This window comes from Nilaparvata lugens, chromosome 2 (assembly GCF_014356525.2).
Source record: "Nilaparvata lugens isolate BPH chromosome 2, ASM1435652v1, whole genome shotgun sequence".
NCBI classification, from domain to species: domain Eukaryota; kingdom Metazoa; phylum Arthropoda; class Insecta; order Hemiptera; family Delphacidae; genus Nilaparvata; species Nilaparvata lugens.
Genome location: NC_052505.1, coordinates 97,386,661 through 97,409,853, shown reverse-complemented (window position 1 = coordinate 97,409,853; position 23,193 = coordinate 97,386,661). Strand labels below are relative to the sequence as shown.

The 23,193-nt window shown below is 33.0% G+C and overlaps 1 protein-coding gene across 2 annotated transcripts; it reads left to right on the top strand.

Moving 5' to 3' along the window:
• The first annotated feature begins 2,505 nt into the window (after positions 1–2,505).
• LOC111046794 (Golgi phosphoprotein 3 homolog sauron) lies at positions 2,506–17,304 on the top strand. Of its 2 annotated transcripts, XM_022332430.2 has the most exons (5): positions 2,506–2,854; positions 6,715–6,961; positions 8,853–9,028; positions 12,783–13,033; positions 15,755–17,304. In XM_022332430.2, the coding sequence occupies exons 1-5, from the start codon at positions 2,666–2,668 to the stop codon at positions 15,756–15,758; spliced, it is 867 nt and encodes a 288-aa protein (XP_022188122.1). In that variant the 5' UTR covers positions 2,506–2,665; the 3' UTR covers positions 15,759–17,304. The 2 variants fall into 2 exon arrangements, with proteins under 2 accessions (XP_022188122.1, XP_022188123.1); XM_022332431.2 differs by lacking the exon at positions 15,755–17,304 and having other exon boundaries at positions 2,520–2,854; positions 12,783–13,037.
• The last annotated feature ends 5,889 nt before the right edge of the window (positions 17,305–23,193 follow it).

Here is a 23,193-nt window from a genome sequence, read left to right as displayed (position 1 = left end):
GGAATGTGATGATATTGAATCATCATACGACTTGTGTTTTCTTCTTATGCTTTTGTTATCAGATATTTTATCTATCTTCTATCTTCTATAGCCTATATATTTAAAAGCGAAATGGCACTCACTCACTCACTGACTGACTGACTCACTCACTCGCAGAACTAAAAATCTACCGGACCAAAAACGTTCAAATTTGGTAGGTATGTTCAGTTGGCCCTTTAGAGGCGCACTAAGAAATCTTTTGGCGATATTTCAACTCTAAGGGTGGTTTTTAAGGGTTTAAAGTTCGTCTTTTAGCATGTATATTCTTCTTATTCTCTTAATTATAATTGAAAAATGGCCATACCATATGTTAATATAGAACTATAATCTAGAGAAAGTACCTCTTCGAAACAGTTGTTAACTGGTAACTAAATTAGTAATTTTGTCAGGTTGGCATTAAGTTGAGTTGACTTTGTTAGGTTGGCACCAAGTTGAAGATTGAAATGCATTAATCGCGGAAAAATTGATTGGGCACTGCTACTTCAATCAGAGCTATTCCTGGGGATATTATATTACTAGCCGTCAGGCTCGCTTCGCTCGCCATATCTGTTTAGCCAGACGTTCAGTCTGGACCCCCGACTGGATCGTCCTACAAATGAAAAATGCAGGCGAGCCTGCTGATTCTTGGACGATCCAGTCGGGGGTCCAGGGGGCGGAGCCCCCTGGCTAGACGGATATGGCAAGCGAAGCGAGTCTGACGGCTAGTTATTTATATTTTAATTAAATATATTAGGAATTCATTCGTGATCTTTACATTTGTGTAGCCTAAAATCCAGAGGTTTTTTATTACACTTAAGCTGAGTGTCACCAAAGTTATTAACAAAATGTTAATCTCAACAAAAAGTTATTTTTGGTCATTTTTAGTAAATTGGATAACTTTATCAAAAATTGATATTTTCAGAAAATTTTTGTTTTACTAGATCAACAATACCACGAAGAATCAATTCTCTAAATCTCATGGCTTTATCTCTTACCGAATTTGAAATAATCTGTCCCGAAAATTTAAACTTTAGGCGCTCATATCTAAAAAGTAATGATCGGAAAAAAAATGTTTTCCAGAGAAAACTTTCTTATTTAGATAACTTGATGATATACGAATCGAAAAACTTTGAAAAATATTATCAATAGAAAGTTTATTTTTAGCCTTTGCACAGCCTTAACTATCAATGCTATGTTGATGAATTGTTGAGTTTTTCAATTGTAGAAATGCATTGATTAATTAGAGAAATAATGAATGTATTTCTAAGATTTCTGCAACTCAGTAATGGATCAACAAATACGTTTCAGAAATTTGATCTGTATTTCAAATTTTTCACTCATTTTGAACTCACACAACAATAAATCCAAACAATACAAATCAACAAACAAACAAGAATGAGTTCAAATATAATATAGAACTCATACACACCAAGCCCAAACAAACAATACAAATAAATAAACAAAAGTGAGTTAAAAAAAATGAATTGAATGAAACAAGTATCAAAGTTAAAACTTTGACTATCAATTCACAAATTTGATCGCTTGAAACAATCCTATAACTATGATAAGATTGTGCAAGCAACCCAATAACTAGCGATAAGATAACTTGTTTGTTCAATTCAAACAAGTTACAAACATAATTATGCCTGCAACAAACCTTCACTAGCCTGCACAATCCTAACAAGATAAATTCAAACAAATTACAGTACTACTAAATTTCCTAAAAAAATCTTTTAAACAAATGAGACTAGATACAAGAAAAAAATTAAAGGTGAACTTAGTCAGCTATAGAAATTAAAATAAGCTTTCAATTACATTGAGTCCTATCCTTTTGTTTAGTAAGAAGTGTAAAAATTCTTCTAAACAAATGAGACTAGATACAACAAAATAATTAAAGGTGAACTTAGTCAACTATGGAAATAGAAATACGCTTTCAATTACTTTGAGCCCTATCCTATTGTTTAGTAAGAAAAACTTAAATTTACATGAATATTTTAACCAAGAAAACTTAGGTACCGGTACCATTTGTTTGGCTCTTACAGACGAAACACTCTCAGAAACCTAGAAGTTGACATTAATACAATTGAAAACAAACCAATATTATATTAGTATTTACTGAATTAATAAACAGAAAATTAATTTACTTGCTAAGTAAAAAACCAATAACTCACCATATTCAAAAACTCAACCGACACGATACACAGTCTGTGGGAAAGTTTACCAACTGAAAAAAGAGACCAGTTATACCAACTGAAGTTACTCAGTTATACCAACTGAAAAAGAAACATGTTTATTTTATACTATACCAATTTTTACTTAAAAAAGCAATACGATTGATTAAAATAGCTTTTTTAATATATAATGTTACTATTGGTGGAAAATTATGCTTTTAGTACTTGAAAATAAAGGAAAATTTTAAACGTTTTTCAGCCTCAACAGCTGTAAATATTTCTGACAGGAATGCAAAATGGCCTCCGTTGTAGTGGTGTCCCTGACTTGAAACATCAGCAAGATCAGTCGCCATTATTCTTATCTCGGGTGTGATTAGTTATGAAGCAATGTGTAATGTGTCAGATATTTAATTTGGGTTAAATATTACTTTCTATCAATTTTTAATTACTATTCTGTTTAGTACTAAGTGTTTATAATGAATCGTGGTGATGGACTTATCCAGAGGCGGAATGTAAACCGCGAAAACTCTGGTGTTACAAGAGAAAGTCAAGATTCAGAAGACAAAAAAACAGATAGAGAAGATGATCCCGAGGATGGAGATTCTAAAGAAACGAGGTTAACGCTAATGGAAGAAGTTCTTCTCTTAGGATTGAAAGATAAAGAGGTAAATACTTCATTTACAACACAACTCCAACTGAGTTATGTTAACTTTCTTGTGTAGTAAGCTAGTACAAAACTACCTTGTTTGTAAATAGGCGACATTGTGAAGGATGTCAGTATAGGTAGTCACACGTTTGCAAAATCAAGTATGAACTTTATCAGTTACTTACGTCGTTCAATACTTTGTTGTACTAGAAACATTCTATATTGAATTAATTTTTAATCTCAATGTTATATGTCATGTAATCTTGACTGTAAACAGACTTTTCTGTAATGGTGAACTGAACAATTTTTCTGATCAATTTACTTTTACTATTTTTATAAATAAAATTATGATCTATTCATAAATTTACTTTACAATAATAGAAGCAAGTGTTATGCTGTTTCTTTGACAGAGAGAAACAAAATTGTTTTTTCTTTGCTCTTTGCATTTAGTGAACTATTTACTTTAAAAAGGCTAGCTCATTACACATATCTAATCATTTTTAACTTTTCCTCATAATATTTAAAATTTCTGCCTCATTACTCCAATGAACTATTGTATAAGCTTTGACTTGATGCAAATCGTTTATGCAAGTTTGAAACTATTTCAATCTTTGCCATTACTCTTGACTGTTTTGACAGTTCTATTTTCTGATATTCAAAATATGTACTAGACCCAATCCCTCTATATATCTGTAATTATATAGAAACAATTATGTTCAGATTGTTTAAATTCTATCATGAAGGAGGACAGATCTTTAAACCTAAATATAAGTGTCTGTATGAGTTTATTAGTAGGTCTATAGGCTACCGTGATTTTGATGGTAACTTAAATTAGAATTAAATATTTTCCTTCAACCCACGTGTTGCCATACTGTTAATAGTATTTATAATAATAAAAATTGATAACTCTTATCTCCTAAAAGCGGATGTCTCTTGTAATTCAGTATGGTAGTATGCTCTTATAGACCTTAAAGTACCTACATACAACAATTTAAAAAAAAACTAATTAAAAAAATATATGGCTTAAAAGAGAAAAATTGATAAAAAATCATCGAAAATTATGAGCTTTTTCGCTATAACTTACTGTTTACAATTTGTGCTGGTACACAAAATTATGGTACAGTACAGTTTTTAATAATAGAAACCAAAAAGATTTATTTATCATCAGGTTTTAATTTACAGGCTTATTTTGCCTGAATTTGGAGTGGAATAATATAAAATTATTCACTTATCAGTTGAAAGAATGATATCAATTTAGCATGGAGAGTTTTGGGATTGCCTTAGCTAGTAATATAATTTTGAAATGAATCATTCTCATCAGATAATTGGATGGAAATACTGTAATCATAAAAATCCTACGCATTCGTCCCAGATTGAAATTTGTGTCATTATTTTTGTAAAGTGCCTCTGAATATGTAAAGGATGCGTCGGGATATAAACGGAAGCCTTCGTTTGTAAGCCATTATTCCTAAGACATAGAATATTCACAGTTCCAAATCTTCAAGTTTATCATGTAGCTCTCTATTCCTATAAATTGAAAAATGAATGTGACAATAGGATCCTGACAGCCAACAGTATAACAAAAGGCACAATTAACATCATAGGAAAAACGTCCATGAGAAAAATCCCAATACATTGGAAATTGGAAAAAATCCTACCAGAAAATATAAGGAGTTACCAGTCACTTGGGTCATTCAAGGCCAAGGTGAAGCCTATATAGTCATCACAGCCAGTTTGAAATCTAATTAATCTAGAGCCAACCATCATTTTAGAATTGTTTAGTGATCAGTAGGAATCTAGTAGGCTACTGTACTTGATTTTTAGTAGGCCTATATTAGCATGTTGTATTATTCGTATTGTTTGCTATTTATCAATGTATGACTATTGTTAATTTCAATATTTTTTACCAACTGTGACAAATAATTGAATTGAAGGTTAGGTATTGGTTTTTATCTCATCATTTTTTTATTTGGAGAACCAACTACTTTTAGTCTTTTCAGACTTCTTAATTTATTTACAAAACGTTCTGATTAATTCATTTAAAACGTATGTAAATTTATTGAATTTTGATTTAGATGTGTTATCTTCATGGTATTGGCGTCATGTTCTTTGAAATCTCTTGCCCAACTCACTATCTATCCATCCAACCATAGAGAAAATACACCATGAGACACCTATACTATATTCTATGGTATAGGGAATTTATGATCCCGAATCTCACTGTTTTTTCAAGTCGATAGTCCACCTAAGGTAACTGTACCAGTAGCTGACCCCATTAAGGATTTATTTCATTTAAACATTTTTTTTTGTGAAATCCATGTTATTCTTTTTTTACTATGTTTTCAATAAATTATAGGTTCAAAAGTATACCAATTAAAACATATTTTTAAACACTTCAGCTTGATTTTTTAATTTTGTATTTTCATTTTGAAATAATGCATGATATGATCCCCCCCAATCTTGACCCCCAAATTTCAGTGTGATTTTAAACCTGACCCCTGATGGTCTAATACCTGACCCCTCAGTATCTCAAAATAAAGTTTTCATTTTGTAAGTATCAAATAAGTCTGAAAGCCAAATTAAATGAGTTGAATAAATTAGTAGGTACTTACTTGTTTATTGATATTCTTACTTACATGATAGATATTCAAGACAGTGTAACACATTATACTATATTATATAGGACCCGCCGCTTATGCCCTATTTTGGGAAACATGTCCATCCTTCATTTTCATATGAAACACTTGGTTAGGGATAAACTTAATAAAGGACAAAACAAAGCAGTTTTAGAATAAAATTGAGTTGTTCTATTTAATTTTTCAAATATATTACAAAAATATGAAACTTATTTAAAGAAAACTGATCAACTTTCAATAATAAGTTGGTAAGCATAGTACTTGATTAAGTTTATTTACATGGTCAGTCTAAAGGTCTTTGTTGAAAATGTTTGATTTGAATTTCCTAATTTCATAATAAATCAACAAACATTATATTCAAATACAAACATTATTATTACATAATAAAACAACAATAACATTGAGTTCTATTTAATTTTTCAAACAGAGTACAAAAATATGAAAATTATTTAAAGAAAACTGACTGACATTCAATAATAAGTTGGTAAGCATAGTACTTAGTTTATTTACATGGTCAGTCTAAAGGTCTTCGTTAACTTTGGCTTTAAATTTCCTGATTTCAGGAACTAGGCAAATTCCTCTGGAGTTAGCCACTGTAGGTGGGTTCATTTTGCCCAAGACATTACCTCTCTTATACCACACTATGTCTTCTTTCTCTGGCCAACGCCATGCAGATGGTCCACTCATTGCCATTGTAGAGATGAAATATTCTGTTTCATTATCCATAATTCTTTTATTTTTAATCTTCCCTGGAAATAGCTCTTTTTCATATTCAACTATTAGAAAATCGTTGAGGTTTAGTTCTTTTCCGTGAAGCTGTGACACTGGTAGTCTCTTATACTGTGCCCTCCATGCACTCTTACCCGGCCAAGAAGCAATAGTCGACAGTAATCGACAATAGCAAGCCAAAAATTGGTTTGAAATTTTCAACATAAACTCGTAATACTGTATCATATGGCATGGCATATCTTCTTATGATATCGTTTCTCAACGATCCACCTTACAATTAAATTTTATGTTCGACTCGTTTAGGGCTTAACATCTACTGTATAAACATTTCACATCTACTGTATGACATTTTTTGTTACTGTCTCACTCAACCGACTATCTAACTTACTATTAAATGTGATTTTTGTCACTCTTGTTTACACGTCATCTACTGTACATTTTTTATTGGCTCTTCATAGTGTATTACACTATCTAACCTATAATGTAACCTATCTAATCTGATGTTTTTGTCCAGGGCTACACATCATTCTGGAACGATTCGATTTCGTCAGGCCTTCGCGGCTGCATCCTTATCGAACTGGGCTTGCGCGGTCGCATCGAGCTGGAGAAGGCGGGCATGCGCCGTAAGGGACTTCTCAGTCGCAAGGTGCTCGTCAAGAGTGAGACGCCGACAGGGGATGTACTGTTGGACGAGGCACTGAAGCACATGCGAGACACTGATCCGCCTGAAACCGTGCAGAGTTGGATCGAGTATCTCAGTGGTGAGTCGAGCCTTTCAATAGTTATTTGTGGTGTCAAGGTGCTCGAGGCAGCACTGAAGCACATGCGAGACACTGATCCGTCTGAAACCGTGCAGAGTTGGATCGAGTATCTCAGCGGTGAGGAATTCATATCCATATATAACACCGAAATATAAATAAAGTATTTATAAACTCAAAATGCCACACTCGTAAAGAAAACTAAATTCTACTGAACCAATAAGGGATAAGTTCAAACTTTACAGGTATGTGGTACGTTCTCTGGAGTGTTTCAAGAGCTATTTGAGAGAAAATGTTGAGCAAAGGTGTGTAAATGTTGTATTAAAAGGGCTTTTAAATTTCGTTCTGTGTTTAGCTAAGGCTCTTCTAGGGTTTAATAATTTCGTCTTCATAGATCTTCAAAATTTCAGTGTATCCAGCGTATACCAGTGTTTTTCTCACGTTCTCTGGAGTGTTTCAAGAGCTATTTGAGAGAAAATGTTGAGCAAAGGTGTGTAAATGTTGTATTAAAAGGGCTTTTAAATTTCGTCAAAGATACATACGCCCTAAATCGGGGTTTTCTGCTTCTCCTCAGATTTATAAGAACTTGAAGTTGATTTGGTACACTGGTTCAACTAAGGTTTACAAAATGTTCTGTTGGGTGTACTTTGAAATGGCGTCAGAGATAGGCCATAAACCGGCGTTTTCAGCGGTTTTGGACGATTTCTGAGTCAACTGGTGATTGAACCGAGCCTGAAAGTCTGTATTGACTATTTGACGGGAGGTAGCAAGATTGAATTAACAATGCGAGCGAGCGAAGCGAGCCTGTGTGTCTCATTTCTGGCTGATCGAGCCGGGATTTAGGGGGCGAACCCCTCAGGCTAGACGGATAGTTCAATAGTTATATTATAGGGTCAAGGTGCTTGTTAAGAGTGAGACGCCCACAGGGGATGTACTGTTGACGAGGCAGCGCTGAGGCACATACCAGACACTGATCCGTCCCAAACCGTGCAGAGTTGGATCGAGTATCTCAGTGGTGAGAACACACAATAATTCACATGTGAATAGTATTTTATATCACGAGGCCGGGAAGTATGTGTTTATGGTACAAGCATGTTCAATTCATTCCTTGTCCAGGCTTGCTGAGACATTCATGGCCAAGTCATGTACAATATTTTTCGTCTCGACTACCAGTAAAGCCAGTTACACACACACACACACACACACACACACACACACACACACACACACACACACACACACACACACACCGTTTTTTAAACATTTAATGTTAAGCCGTCCTCATGAGATCTACCAGATTCAACGGAACTTGGCAAACATGTGAACACATCATCTGTTTGCCAAGTTATGTTTAATCTAATAGAATTTATAAGGACGGAAAAATCGTACGGCCAAAAATCTATGTGTGTAAAACCCCGCACACTCACATCGATTTTTGTTCGTACGATTTGTTGCCGTCCTTATAAATTTTATTAGATTGAACAGATGATTTCAAACAGATGATGTTTGTCAAGTCCCGTTTAATCTTATATATAAGGCAAAATACCGTACGAACAAAAATCGATGTGTGTGTGTGTGTGTGGCAACCATAGTGATGTGAGATTATAATTTATTAGAAATCAAATTATTGCTTCCAATTCAACTACAGTTTAATATATCACCTTAGTTAGTATAGGAAAGGCAGTTATGCATGGACAGAGGTGCTACAGGTAGCGCATAACGAGATGTCCCCTGGTTTTAATTGTTTTGAATGACATCAGTGGGCCATTCCGTTATGCGCTAAATTATTTTTTTTATTTAGGAGAGTTCGGTATTGTAATCGTATACATGTAGATAAAAAAAAATGGCATTAATAAATTCTGTATAATAACAAGGAACTATTCTTACTTTGCAGGTGAAACGTGGAACCCTCTAAAACTAAGATACCAACTGAAAAACGTGAGAGAAAGGCTAGCTAAAAATCTGGTGGAAAAGGGTGTACTGACCACAGAAAAACAGAATTTCCTACTTTTCGACATGACGACGCATCCACTCACAGACAACGTTGCCAAATCGAGATTAGTCAAAAAGGTAATACTCAAGTCAATCATTAAAATTATTGCAAAATAAGAGAAGAGAACCTACAGCTTTTTGAAAATGTTTAGCATTTTAATGTGACAATTAAAACACAATAGAAATCATCCAATACCCTTTAATTTATTGCAACAATTGAATCGGCCTGAGGAGAAAGGGAACATGTCATAATTTTTCATTTTTTTTTGGTTGAAATGAGTTGTTTACTCCATCGATTGGAGTTGAAAGGGAACATGTCAGCATTCTCTTTATTCAAGAAACAGATATCGTATTTTTGCTGTACTGGAGTGAAAGGGAACTAGTCATGACGCGCATGTTCCCTTTCAACGCCGAACATTCGAAAATTAGCTGTTTGTCAGTTGTGATTTTTATGCGATTGTTAGGTTACCTTTGATTCACGCGTTGCTTTGAGGTTAGATTGCTTTCGGTTGAGATGTTTATTGTAAAAGTTGAAGAGTGATAATTTATAACATCATCATGAGTAATAGGAGGTTAACAAAAAACTCAATTTTAAGGGGTGAATCTTATATAAGTGCTTATACTGGATTAAAATTGTTGTCTTAAAAGAGTTTGCACCCTAATGACAAAAAAAATCTTGAAATTATCAATACTTTTATCTGTATTCAGTTTTTTCTCTCCCCTGAAAAATTCTGATTTTTACATGTTCCCTTTCTCTTCAGACCGATTCAATTCAAGTTCCAACTATTCTTTCAAAGTGTAAATTATCAAGATTTTTAATATTTACACTTGAAAATGGCTCTTGAAGAGTTGAAACCATTAGTGTTCCAATAAAATAGAAGTTACTTGATGATTTTTATTGTGTTTCAAGTCTCAGTAATGTACTGTGTATAATACCAAATGAAAATCCTAAACATTCAGCCCTAAAAAGAAGAGTGAATATTACCATACAGAAAAGATAGCATAAGAAGATATCCCATGGTATAGGCCGTTCATTTCCCTAATTTCAAGCCGATTCTATGTTAACTGAAGCTGATTAGCCCTGTCGACTACTTACTATAATCTTTGTTTTGTTGGGGCGAGAGTGTAAAGGTGCGTACAGATATACGCGCCGCGAACATGAGCAATTCACTTTTAATCAGCTGATTATATCTGTATTTTTACAGAAACGGTAAGATACAGATATAAAAAGCTTGGCATCAGCTGATTAAAAGTGAATTGCTTATGTTCGCGGCGCGTAAATCTGTACGCACCTTAAGAACGGCACAACAGTATGTGAGACTACCAGCGTCACATAGCTTCACCAAAAACAACTACTCGGACTATCGGCTTGAGTTACATTGAAAATTGAACATAAACACCCCATACCATGTGATATCTTCTTATGCTGTCTTTTCTCTATGATATTACTGACAGTATTGATATTGGTCTGAATAAAACAATATGAGACTTTTGGCTTCTAGATATCGACATTGCCAGATTCTGCAGAATTGCCGCATTCGCAAGCAAGCCCAATATCTGTAAATGTGACAACCCTGTATCGACTGTGTTGTCAAATTTAACGAATAAAAACGTTATTTTCCACTTCTCTGTCTTGAATAAACAAGTATTTATCAGGAATTATATCCAATTGCTGTGGGTAATGTTTGACTGTACGATTTACAAAGTTGCTAGCTATAATCATAGAGGAAATATAGCATATGAAGGTATCCCAAGGTTTATGTTCAAAATGTCATTGTTTTTTCAAGTCGATAGTCCACTTAGTTATTTTTTGTAAAGCTATGTGACGGCGGTAGTCTCTTATCCTGTGCCATTCATAAGCTTTCGCCCGTCCAAGACAATAATAATCAACAATACTCGTCAGTAATCGACGATAACCGGCTTGAGGTAACAGTGAAATTTGGAACATAAACGCCTTATACCATGGGATATCTCCTTTTGCTATCGTCTCTGACGTTTTGCTTTGATTTCATTTATTTATTGTATAAAATACTATAATCATAATACAATTATGACATTGGAGGAAAAACTAGGCTGAGCCTGTACTATTTCTCTCCAAAAATTTTGATAAAATGTTAATGTTGTCCAAAAGATAAGGTTATATAGTCACACACTGCTTCGTCACTTGATTTTCGGTCCAGAAATGATGATTTAAAATTTTGAATTTTGAAGGTTGATTTTATACTCTAAATGAATCACAGAATGTATCACAATAAATTAAAAACTCTAGAAATATTGCACTTATTTAAAAAATTACTTATGATTTACTTATGATGTTAACCCATTCAAGCAATTAATAATTCATTCTATTCATTATTCTACAATTTGGAAGTACATGGAAGTACATTGAACAATAACAAATTAGTGTAAATCCCAAAGTGTTTCAGGTCAATTAAATTGACAAATATTATCATAGTATTCTGGTTTCAGAATTATTATTTTGAAAAATGTCAATTTTTACTAGTTATTTTCTCTGATTCACAATCAATCAGTCTCTTTGAAAACACAAATACGAAATACTATTTTCCTCTTTTCCTTCTAGTTTAGAGTTGAACTGTCTAACTCTTCTAAGAGGAACCAGCTCAAGAACTAACATAAGAATAATTCTAACTCACTAGAATTTCCTTTTACTACTCAAACCGTGTTAGTGGGCAATTTGTACTTCGCTTTATCTTCGGCGCTGATAATCATCCAATCGGAGAGATTCTTGCCCTGCCAATTTGTCCGCCGCCAGTGCGAAAACGCTTCATGTGGCTTGGCCCTTATAGTTCATTATGTTCTTCTTTAAAAAAAGAGCTGTGATAATATACACATCCATTATAAATAATTACATAGTATAGATATTATAATATATGAAAATAGTTTGATGCTTTTAAGGTAATTCAGCCTAATTGAAATACTCTATAATCGATATAATAGCACATAACCTAACTTTGTTTGCATGTGTGTCGTTTGACATTACGACCGAGTCGTGCAAAGGAGAACGCTTCATCAGCTGTCGACCACGATTTGTAGCCATCTTGGAATCAAGCACGACCCTGTCGTGGTCGACGTCAAGGTGCATTTTCATTTTTGCGTAAATTTTGTTGACATTCATATTTTACAAATTTCAAGTGTGCTAAAACAGATGATTTAATAACTTTTCATTATTTGTGTTTATTATTCAAAAATCAAACATTTATAACAATATCAACATATTGTCATTTAAAAGTATAAAAAGTATTATCTCAACCTCTCCCATTAGAAGATAATTGAACATAATATTTTAGGTTATTTAGACAAATTGAGATCTACCCAATCTGAGATCCTCACCCTGTCATGGTCGACGACGGCATTTGCGATCAAAGGAAAGCCCAGCTTCAGCAGTTCAAGCACAAACCAAAACCCAACTTTAGGTACAAGACAAGTGATGATACTAAGGCTCAACTCACACTTACGTGACTCAGGTCGAGAAGAGACTCGACTCTAGTCAAGAGCATGTGTTTTTAAATACAGTCGCGGAGACTAGAATCGACTGGTCTGAGTGTCACCATTTGGAAACACAAGCTCTCGACTAGAGCCGTGTCTCTTCTCGACCTGAGTCGCATGAGTGTGAGTTGAGCCTTACTCTGATGATTGAACCTTGATACTGTTTTTGATTGTGTGACCTTTTGTAGTGGTAGGTGCAAGACGCACTCCAGGGCAAATGGGTGAACGACGCACAGCGCATGGACTTGCAGTCAAGAAAACTTGAATTAAGGGAAACTTGAATAATGTAAACTCTACTTGACTGATTGTCTCATGTTTTTCGTAGGTGCAAGACGCTGTTTTGGGCAAATGGGTGAACGACGCCCAGCGCATGGACAAGCGTCTGCTGTCTCTGTTGCTGTTGGCGCATGCGTCTGACGTTCTGGAGAACGCGTTTGCGCCGCTCAATGACGACGACTACGAATTGGCCATGAAGCGGGTGCGCGAACTGGTCGACCTCGACTTGGAGGCCGAGTGCATCAAGGCCACCGCCAGTCCACACGACATTGTCTGGGCTGTCTATGCTGCCTCTATCAAGTAAGACATTCTAATAGTGTATCAATTCATAAAACATAACTCACTTTCATTTAAAATGCACGGTACTAATGCAACTCAAGTTGAGGCTCGACCAACATGTCGAGTCGACGCTCGACTCAGTCTCACAGTCGTGAGTTCGTGGAGTCTAGAATTGACTGGTCTGAGTGTCACCATTTGAAAACACAAGCTGCGCCGAGAATAGACTGGAGTCGCAGTCTCTTTTCGACTTGAGTCGCGTAAGTGTAAGTTGAGCCTAAGGCTCAACTCACACTTAGGCTAGTCTCACACACATTCGGTTCGTTTCGTTTTCGGCAAATTCCGATAAGTGTGAAACGGTAATTCGGTTTGAATTCGGTACCGAATAGAAACCGCATAGAACCGAACGCCCACTTGACTCTAATAAATTCCATCAGGTTCAAATTCGTTTCTAGCGAAGGGCTACTTTCACACGCATTCGGTTCGGTTCCGTTCGTTTCGTTTTCGGCAAATTCCGATAAGTGTGAAACGGTGATTCGGTTTGAATTCGGTTCCGAATAGCAACCGCATAGCACCGAACGCCCCCTCGACACGAATAGGTTTTATCATATTCGAATTCGTTGCTAGGAAACCGGAAATAAAAACAAAGTCTTTTACACACGCTCGCTTTTTTGTTTTTATTTTAACCTGATTTATCTTGATTATCTGTTTGAAAATCTTCCATGTCAAAATCATATGGTCAATTTTTTTTTCTCAATGAATAGTTTGCTAAAAAAATATAAAGATAAATAATTAAAACTCAGGGAGATTTTTTATTTTTTCTATTTTTCCATGAAAATTACATGATTTCATTAATGGAGAGAAGAGATGAACACATGGTACAAATGTGTCAAAATTGAAACAAATTTTCAATTAAAAAAAATCACTCTGAACGTCCAAAATTAATATAAATCAAAAATAAACTATTCAAATAGTTCACAATTTTTAATCAACTTGAAAATTTTGTTGTTCAAGAAATTACATCTCAAGCTGCGTTTACACCAATGTTATTAACAAATTGTTAATAATTCAATCCTTATAGATTCTATTAGATTGAACATAACTTATCATACACATGATGAACATTTACGTGTTTGTCAAGTTTCGTTCAATCTAATAGAATTTATATGGATTAAGTTATTAACATTTTGTTAATAACTTTGGTGTAAACGCGACTTTACTATTTGAAACACCAGCTTTTATTTATTACCAGCATGAATTGTGAAAATCTAAACACAGCTGTGTTTGAGAAGAAAATACCTAATTAGAACCGTACGAATTAAAACCTGATATGTATGAAAGCCTAATTCGTTTTCGGTAACCAACCGAACCGAATGAAACCGAATGTGTGTGAAGCTAGCCTAACGCGACTCAGGCCGAGAAGAGACTCGACTCTAGTCGAGATCATGTGTTTTCAAATGGTGACAGTCGTGGAGACTAGAGTCGACTGGTCTGAGTGTCACTATTTGGAAATACATGCTATCGACTAGAGTCGAGTCTCTTCTCGACCTGGGTCGCGTAAGTGTGAGTTGAGCCTAAGACTTCGATTCCTAAGTAGAATTCAATGTAGAGGAGTTACAGTACTCTGTTGATGTATCCATTCTGGTAGCTTCAAGTTTTAATCCATTTATTCGTATGGCTTTTAGTGGCAAAAGATATGCTTTCGGATGTTTTGGTAACTATTTTATTTGCTAGAAAACAATTTGAAATGAGTCAATGATGTGAACTGCGCGACTGAAGTGCGCCATGTGTTTCCCTTGGCTGAATTTTTCAATTCGGTTTTAAAAAGGTCGAGACTGGGTGTCAACATTTGATGACATAGTTTTCAATCTGAGACTCTACAAATACACTTAACTATAAACTGTAGATCAATATAAGCATAGAGAAAAGATAGCATAAGAAAATATCCCATGGAATAGGGCGTTTATGCTCCAAATTTCACTGTTAACTAAGGCTCTACTCACACCTACGCGACTCAGGTCGAGAAGAGACTCAACTCTAGTCGAGAGCATGCATTTTCAAATGGTGACAGTCGCGGAGACTAGAGTCGACTGGTCTGAGTGTCACCATTTGGGAACATATGCTCTCGACTACAGTCGAGTCTCTTCTCGACCTGAGTCGCGTAGGTGTGAGTAGAGTCTAAAGCCTTAGCCGATAGTCTTTGTGTTTGCTTTTGGTAAAGCTATGTGACGCTGATAGTCTTTCATACTGTGCCGTTCTTATACTCTCACCCCAACAAACCAGTAATAATAGACAGTAGTCGACAGTAATCGGTTTGAGTCAACAAAAATCAGCATCAAATTTGCAACATTTACGACCTATACCATGGGATATCTTCTCAAGACAGTAGTCGACAGTAATCGGCTTGAGTTAACAAAAATCATCTAGTTTAAAATAAAAATTGACAGTTAATATTACATCAGATATAAAGGTATCAGCCATCCTATAAAGAAGGCAAGGCGATGCTGTTCTCCTATCTTTCTGCACTGTCATTATAGCGTGGAATTCAGTATAATTATCACAGTATATAATATTGTGCATTTAATATAATAAGTTATCAAGCATCCTTTATAGAAGGCAGGGAGTTGGCAACGTTGCTCTTCTATCTTTCTCCACTGCCATTATAACGTGGACCTCACTATATCAACATTATATAATATTGTACTGAATTCAATATTCAATTATATTTTCTCTCTTCTGTTTCAGATAATCAAAGGACTAAAACTGTGATGTAAAGAAATTATTATAACTGACATTAAAGTGAAAGAGTGCATTATGCCGGTGATGAGAAGCAATCATGTTGCAACGATTAAATAAATCATTATTTGTACAGTCAAGTCCCTAATTTCAAATCAACATTTGATCGGCGTTAAGTTGACTGGCAGTGAAATGCCCGGTTGCACGTACGTCCATCAAATTTAACCGCCGTTGGATGATGTCATTGCATTGTCAGGTTGGCTCTCCTGGCATTCCGTTAGTTGACATCAATTATTAACGGCGGTTAAATTTGATGGGCGTACGTGCAACTGGGTCCTTGTGATGATCATAGGCAGCTTCCTGAGGCTATCTGCAGTATATTATTAAATATATTATTTGGTGAAAAATGAAATTTTCATTATATTCAGTTTGTTACTTCTCTCCCCGCTGTTGAACATATCGTAATAATTGGGAACTTGAATAAATTTCACTCGTTTTTACAAGTTTTTCTTGATTTTCCTGAAATGAGACTCACTTTGTGCTTGTCAGTATTAGTTGAATGAGAAACATCGATGCTTTACATATGAAATGCTGACAGTTAAAAGTGATTATCATGGCAAGGAGCACAATGTCTTGAAGATTTGTTAGAGCACAATCTATTTTTATACTGGATGTTAAACTCGAATTTTGAAGAATAGAGTGATAAACTGTTCATAATTTTTATTTGTGCTTTCATTATAATAATTAATAATTGTGTTATCATTCAACTGAAGTAAAATCGAACTTAATGTATTGATTTAAAATATGATTCGATCGATCTATGAATTGAAAACTGACTTTCAAAATTTTTCAAGTGCGAGGTTATTATCTGAAAGCATCACGTTTTTTGAACGTTGTGAATTTTTTAATTAGGTTAATAACTTGGAGCTCTAAATTCAGGTGAATATAACTCATTTGACCTATAATTGTCAATAATATTTTCCCTGTCTCCAATTTATTATAGTATTGTTGAATTAATTGTAGTATTTGAGAATTCGAATGAATTGTAACTGTTATTTGAATTTTGTTTAAATCAATTGTAATTTGATTGAACTATTATAGTAATACTGCTTCTTTTATATTTGTTGTAAGATATGGAAAATAGTTTACTAAAAATTGATTGTTTTATTCGTTGAATGCAAAGATTTGCCTTGTGGGGAAATTATTGTTTGAATTTTAATTAGTAGGGTTTTAACTTTTGACTCTCATCTCCCATCAATATATTTCAAGCTGAACTTGAAATTGAAAATGCATTATTGGTCACAGTCGTAGTATTATTAATATTTCATCTGTTTATAAACAGTTTCTTCAATAACAATCCTATTTATGCAATGTTAAATTAATTAGCATTTTTGGGTTATTGATTGGAAACTTCCATGTTTTGATAGTAATTTTTATCACAAGATAAAACTATGATTATCATTTTTACGAACAGAAAAAATCTATATGATAATTTCTTCTTTCAAGTCACTCCATGTATGCAGTTCAGTAATAAAACTGTATTGTTACAGTCTATTTTCGTAATTGAATTAAGACTCATAGTTGAAAAATTATTATCTCCATCAATATATTTCAAGCTGAACTTGAAATTGAAAATGCATTATTGTTCACAGTCGTAGTATTATTAATATTTCATCTGTTTATAAACAGTTTCTTCAATAACAATCCTATTTATGCAATGTTAAATTAATTAGCATTTTTGGGTTATTGATTGGAAACTTCCATGTTTTGATAGTAATTTTTATCACAAGATAAAACTATGATTATCATTTTTACGAACAGAAAAAATCTATATGATAATTTCTTCTTTCAAGTCACTCCATGTATGCAGTTCAGTAATAAGACTGTATTGTTACAGTCTATTTTCATAATTGGATTAAGACTCATAGTTGAAAAATTATTATCTCCATCAATATATTTCAAGCTGAACTTGAAATTGAAAATGCATTATTGTTCACAGTCGTAGTATTATTAATATTTCATCTGTTTATAAACAGTTTCTTCAATAACAATCCTATTTATGCAATGTTAAATTAATTAGCATTTTTGGGTTATTGATTGGAAACTTCCATGTTTTGATAGTAATTTTTATCACAAGATAAAACTATGATTATCATTTTTACGAACAGAAAAAATCTATATGAGAATTTCTTCTTTCAAGTCACTCCATGTATGCAGTTCAGTAATAAGACTGTATTGTTACAGTCTATTTTCGTAATTGAATTAAGACTCATAGTTGAAAAATTATTATCTCCATCAATATATTTCAAGCTGAACTTGAAATTGAAAATGCATTATTGTTCACAGTCGTAGTATTATTAATATTTCATCTGTTTATAAACAGTTTCTTCAATAACAATCCTATTTATGCAATGTTAAATTAATTAGCATTTTTGGGTTATTGATTGGAAACTTCCATGTTTTGATAGTAATTTTTATCACAAGATAAAACTATGATTATCATTTTTACGAACAGAAAAAATCTATATGAGAATTTCTTCTTTCAAGTCACTCCATGTATGCAGTTCAGTAATAAGACTGTATTGTTACAGTCTATTTTCGTAATTGAATTAAGACTCATAGTTGAAAAATTATTATCTCCATCAATATATTTCAAGCTGAACTTGAAATTGAAAATGCATTATTGGTCACAGTCGTAGTATTATTAATATTTCATCTGTTTATAAACAGTTTCTTCAATAACAATCCTATTTATGCAATGTTAAATTAATTAGCATTTTTGGGTTATTGATTGGAAACTTCCATGTTTTGATAGTAATTTTTATCACAAGATAAAACTATGATTATCATTTTTACGAACAGAAAAAATCTATATGAGAATTTCTTCTTTCAAGTCACTCCATGTATGCAGTTCAGTAATAAAACTGTATTGTTACAGTCTATTTTCGTAATTGAATTAAGACTCATAGTTGAAAAATTATTATCTCCATCAATATATTTTTAAAACAATGTGTTTTTTTCTCATTAGAGAAATTAATAGCATGATGATTTTACATCACACTTATTTTCCATTATCACTATTGTTTCATGTACTTTTCCCATACAATTCATCACAATATATTTTTGTTGATAACCAATTCATTAATAATCAATTTACTCTAATTTCATTTTTAGTTTTTTCATAACTGCATTTTTGCTCAATACTCACTGATGCTGTAAACAATGTAGAAATATAATTAATCAAAATATTTAATCTCAATTATAAAAATGTATTACTGAATCATTGACAAATATATTTTCTTGATGAATAAAATATAATCGATTATTTTCAAAAAGAATGGACAGTTAATGTGATACATAAGATATACCAGTATCAGCTATCCTCTGTAAGGCAGAGAATCGGCAACGCTGTTCACCCATCTTTCTTGTCAGAGAGTATTTAATCTTCATATCAGACAATTGTGCTTAAAAGCTCAATGCACGATTCTTTATTCATTCATTTATACAATAAGTACATTATCAAAATGATAGGGAGAGGAAAAATAAGGTAACCTAGAAGTGCTATTCCTCTCCCATATTTAGATAACACATAGTCCGAAATAGGTTATACGTTATTAAGTCATGTAGTTCTACAATATTCACAAAATTTTTAGCAATAAATTATTGTACAGTATTCAAAATATATTGAAACATTCTATATTAGTCTATCTGATGAGTTACTGGAATTTGGCTTACTATTTAATAAAATGAATCACAATATATTATTACTATTCTACTATTTATATTACTAATTTCACTATTTTAAAAATTAATTTCTCTAAAACTATTTTCGAAATGAGTCGACCTTGGAGAAATGCATTGACTCACTCAACTGTAAAGTCCAACACAAGGGGAAGTTAGTAGACTACTTATCACAGTAAATGCAATAGTTGGAGTCCAGCCAATTTTGCCATTCATCTTGGATTTTATTTGCTCAGTTTTCAAGTGCTTTGAAGCATCAGCTATTCTTGGAGAAATGATTATGTATATTGAAAATACTCCGCGAAGTAGGTAGTTGCCAAAATTTATGCTGTGAACTGTCTTCTAAATTTTAACTCATGCAATGTCAGGGTCATTGAGTTTGAAGCTCAATAATAATTTATTCTATCTTTTAAAACTAGAAATAATAGTCTTCCAATATTTTCTGGACTAGTATATGAATAATTGAAGTTTAAAGCTCAATGTCAACATATTTTCTGTCTTTGTGATACTAGAAATTTGAAATAGTTATACAATATTATCAGGACCAGTATATGAATCATCGGAGAAGGAACATAATTCGGGAAAGGGACAGTTTTGGGCTGTGCCTGTTGGTCCTCCCCCAATTATATTAATAAACTATTGAGTCTCTTAAATAAATAACTCGACAAAATTTAATCTAAATCTAAGAGAGGAATGAAATAAATCTAAATTTAATTTATCTTTAAATTTTTAATCTTTCTAATCTATTTTTAAATTTAATCTAAATCTAAATCTAATCTCAATCTAATTGAATACAATTGCATTTTTATGAAATCCATAAATAAAAAAAAATCATGGATTTTTGCAAAAATGGTCAAAAATTAAAATCGCTCAATCTGTTAGGAATGATATATAGTAGGCTTCTTGACGAGGAAAAAATTAATATTAAATCACATTGGCGAAATTCACTCCTAGTTATAAGCATTTGAGATGAGTAATTACTCTGATCTGAGTGTGGAGGAAAGATTCTATGTTTCAGTGAATAACTCACTCTGTATTGTAGCGAAATATCTCATATTATAGAACAACACTTGTTAGGTCAACCTCTATAACTATATAGACCGAATATCAACCAAATCTGGGAGATTTGCATTTTTCATGAAATCCAAGAATAAAGCTAGTAGTTCTGCGAACTGTAGACCTCGCTCATGAATACAACTTTCAATCTAATGAGAAGGGCCATTAAGAAAGTACAGTATATTGTGAAGATTCAGCCATGTCATCTATTATTTTCTCCATTGAAAGTGCTAGAGACACTGTTTCCAGAGACACCGGACTTATCAAGGAGGTACCTTTATATCAAATACATACCAATTTTACCTTTTAAATGAAAAAGACTAAGAAATTGTCAAAAAACCACAGATTCATTGATATTCAGAAAGACCGGTTTCGGTCTTTATCAGAGTTTATCAGAGATTGACAATGGTGTACAGTAATCACCGAAACCGGTCTTTCTAAGTATCAATAAACATGTGGTTTTTGACAATTTCTTAGTCTTTTTCATTTAATATGAATAATTACTACAATATCAACTTCTCAACTACACAAAAAAATTAACCTTTATACTCTTACATACAAATTTTATACCTTTACATACAAATTTTACCTTTATATACAGATTTTTTTCTACAACTGCAGTATTGGACTCCAATACAATAAAGATTTTTTAAAATAATTTTTCCAATTAATTTGATAAATCAATTTAATAGTAATAATATGATTCAATTTAATTATTCTATCTAATCATAATAATTCATTTTATAATGATATATTATTAGAATAAGATAAAACAAGTAGTATCATCTGCAAATAAATTTGGTAGGAACGAGATTTGAACCTGGGTTCTACATATTGAGAAGCCACGGTTTAAGCAACTCGGCCACCATGTACTCGTAAGAATAGATGCGAGAAAGTATGAACATGAATTGCTATATCTTCAAAGACACATCCTTTCTGGATAGAGGTTAGTCTACGGTTTTTTAAATTACAAAAAAAAAAACCAGAGGTCTTATCAAAAATCGTTACACATACGTTTCTGCGCCTTGTTTCAAAGAACTTGCATACCAAATTTCATCCAAACTGCGGTACAAACAAACAGACAAAAAAGATCGAAACTAAGAGTCGACAAAAAGAGTCGAAACTAAGACCTCAGCTTCGCTTTGGTCAAAAAACATGGATTTTTGCAAAAATGGTAAAAAATTAAAATTTCTTAAATCTCAGGAATGAAAAGTACTTGACGAGAGTTATAAGCATTTGAAGATGAGTAATTACTCTGATCTGAGAGTGGTGGAAAGATGCAATGTTTCAGTGGATAACTCACTCTGTATTGTAGCGAAATGTCTCATATTATAGCACAACACTTTAGGTCAAGTTCATAGCCCGAATATCAACCAAATCTGGGAGATTTGCATTTTTCACCACATCCATGAAACATCATGGACGTTTTATATAAAACACTAATTTATATAAAATTAAATATTCTAATTTATATAAACAATAATGACGTTTATATTATTCACTTGATATTTTATAAATTAATGCTTAGTAGTCTATTTTTCTAAACTTTAACGTTTGTTATACTAAAGAAAAAAGTTAGCATAAGAAAATATCCCATGGTATAGTTTGTTTATGTTCCAAATTTCACTGTTCTCAAGCCGATAATCCTAGTAGTAGATTTTGGTGAAGCTATGTGACGCTGGTAGTCTCTTATACTGTGCCAATCTTACACTCTCACCCCAGCAAAACAGTAATAATAAATCGTAGTCGACAGAAATCGGCTTGAGTTAACAAGAAAACCGGCTTGAAATTTGGAACATAAACTACTTATACCTTGTGATATCTTCTCATGCTAACTTTTTTCTATAGTAGGCCTATATCTTTTTAAATTAAACGTTAAAGTTTAGAAAAATAGACTGCTGAGTATTAATTTATAAAATATCAAGTGAATATATAAACTTCATTCAAATTCAAATTCTTTATTAGCAATTACATTCTTTACATCACATTTACAGTATGCAGAGAATTTCTGCTTTGTCGTATTAGAATCAACATAATCAATTACAGTCAATAAATTAGTCACAAATAAAATAAAAATTCTAGAACTAGAACTAAAACAAACACTGGAGGCCTTGAATAAGTTAATTAACAACTTAGATAGAGCTACTTGTTGAATCCAACTAACATTGAATTGAGTACCTTGTATTAATGGGTTTGGATCTCAGGAAGAGAAGCTGTCAATGGTCATCTAAAAACTCTCGGACTGAATAAAATGCTTTATGTGTCAAATAGGTCAAAACTTTTCGTTTGGTAGATGGTTGAAAAACTTAATTGCTCTGTAGAGTGCTCCCTTTTCAAATTTAGAAGTTCTGTGCATTGGGTAAAATAATAAATTTTGAGTTCTAGTTTCTCTTACAGTTCCATTCCTTTTGTGCAAGCTATTGAGGTTTTTGAAAGCCAACATGAGAGTCGCATAAATATAAATTGAGGGAACAGTGAGAATTTTTTTGTTTTTGAAAATGTCCCTACATGTGTGTCTCCACCTCAAATTGAAAACTCGTCTGATTAAATTTTTTGAGCTTTGAAAACTCTGTCTGATTGGGATGAAGCACCCCAAAATACTATCCCATATTTGACTAAGCTCTCAAAATATCCTCTGTAAACGTCTAATA